Genomic DNA, 2,175 nt, shown 5'->3' with positions numbered 1-2,175 from the left:
GTTAAGAGTATAAGTGTAATCGTGTTTAAAATCAAAATTAATGCTAAAGGTTTGTCATAATTTCCACGCGTTTGCTGGAAGATACCAAACATTTCACATATTGAACATATGGAAAATGCACTCACATTACAATGATAATTTGCATATTCTAACGAGTTTGTTACTTACCTCAGTTAATACACAACAAATTTTATGTACCACTATTTGATGTTCTGTTAAAGGGACCGTGAGCGGTCTGTAACGTGAAACCTAGTCCGTTATCTTGAAAACACTGTACCGGTAATATTAATCTTCAGTGATGAGTAAAACAAACAACACCCAATTCCCTAGCCACTTGGTGCTCTATTCAAGCAACGGGCTTTTAATTTAAAAGCAACTGCCTACGAGGACGACACACTCGTTGAAACAAGACAGGAAGCATGCGCTCTGATATCGTAGCTTTTATGTTGCTTTCGGCATGCGGATTCGCAGGAAAGCAGATGCCGCCGCCGGCGAAGCCAAAAACCTTGCCGAAATGGGAACTTTGTGCAGCTTAATCAACTTAGCTAAGACCTCAATAACTGGATTGTCTGAGCCAGGGATTTCCGAAGACGACCTAAATGCAATAAAAGCTGTTAACATAACACTCGCAGACCCAGACTGGAGCAAGCGATTCCCGACATCAGCCACAAAGGCAAAAGAAGATGCACCAAACTGCAAAGACCCTTCGACAGAAGAGCAATGCAAAAAACAGTGGTTAGAATGGCAAGCAAGCAGCATAAAAGCATACAAGGAAGGTGAATTACAAAAAAGATTCAAATTTCCAACGAACAGAAGCTTTCACAGCAGGGCCAAGCAGCAGCGACGCAAGTTGCAGCCATAACAGCCGCCACAATTCAGCTAGCAGCAAACTACAACGGCAAATACAGACCAGACCTCGACGAGGCGGCGAAAAAAATTAAGGCAGATCTCGAATTGGCGGCATTCGGTCAAAATACAGCCGGCAAAGCGCCGAACGCCAAATGTATCGCGCCCACAGGCGGCGATCGCCAAACGATGTGCGCACTGCCGTCTGTAGGCAAAGCGCTTTGCCTGACGTTTCTTTGCGTCTGCACTAAGACAGGAAGCTCAGCCAACACAGATGTATGCGGTAACACCCGAACACCGGAATTCAACTTGGGATCAGCAGCTGGAGCACCAGCGGCATACACAGCACTGGACGCCATATGCAAAAAGCATACCAACGCCAAAGTGACATCGGAGTTCATACTAGCCAAGCTCGGCCAACTGTTCGGCATGCTCAAAACGCTTACACACGGTAGCGGGGACATGATACACCTAGGTGCGCACAGCGGCAGCCAGCACTGCGATGATCGAGCAGCATCGGCCTCCGCCGACTTCACAAAGGCATACCCATTAAAAGACACCGACAACCCCGAAGCAATAGCCTGGGAAAAGCATCTGCTGGCCGCGGTTGAAAAACTGAAAAAAGCGGAACAGGCGGGGCAGGCAAAAAGACGAACGGAAGAAACCATCAAAGCTCTTAGAGGCCAAGTTGAACTTGTTTTTAATAGAACAGCAACAGCCAAAATTTATGCCACAAAAAATCCAAATCCAGTTGCAAGGCCACCTATCTGCGACAGTCACAAATCAAATACAACCTGCACGAAAAATAACTGCAAATGGAAGGGAACAAATGAAACAGAAGGAACATGCAAGCCTAAAGAGGGAGAAGGAGCGGTGAAAGCAGAGAATGATGAGAAAACTACAAACACAACAAGAAATACTATTGTCATTAATAAAGTTCCTATTTTGCTTCTATAAATAGGCTTTAAAAGAAATTTTGCACAATTTTATGAATATGTGAAACTTTTTCTATTTTGAAAGAATTTTACAAATTTCTAAAGTTTAACATCTTTTAAAACTTTCTGATAAAAATGTATAAATCTGTGAAAATTAGTGAGAACTTTTAAAAATATTAATATCCTGTTTAAACATTGTCTGTGAATGTAAAGCAAGAAGGTAAGAGGTATGGAAAATGAGTTCTATTTTAATTTTGTTAATTTTATTTTTTTATGGATATAAAGAGTTGTGTATGGCCATAATAATAATAATAATAATAAATAATAATAGTAATAATGTAGTGGAAGTGTTGTGAGTATTAAATAACATTATAAGAGCACGAACTATAATTGA

General features: G+C 41.4%; 1 pseudogene across 1 annotated transcript; it reads left to right on the top strand.

Annotated features, from left to right (window-relative positions):
* The first annotated feature begins 481 nt into the window (after positions 1–481).
* Positions 482–1,749, top strand: TEOVI_000331200:pseudogene (annotated as a pseudogene). The gene is given in 2 exon segments: positions 482–781; positions 784–1,749. Coding segments are annotated over 2 exon segments (1,266 nt in total).
* The last annotated feature ends 426 nt before the right edge of the window (positions 1,750–2,175 follow it).

Source organism: Trypanosoma equiperdum, assembly GCF_001457755.1.
Source record: "Trypanosoma equiperdum strain OVI genome assembly, contig: ctg_719, whole genome shotgun sequence".
In the NCBI taxonomy this organism is placed as follows: Eukaryota; Euglenozoa; class Kinetoplastea; order Trypanosomatida; family Trypanosomatidae; genus Trypanosoma; species Trypanosoma equiperdum.
This window is presented reverse-complemented; position numbering and strand designations above follow the sequence as displayed.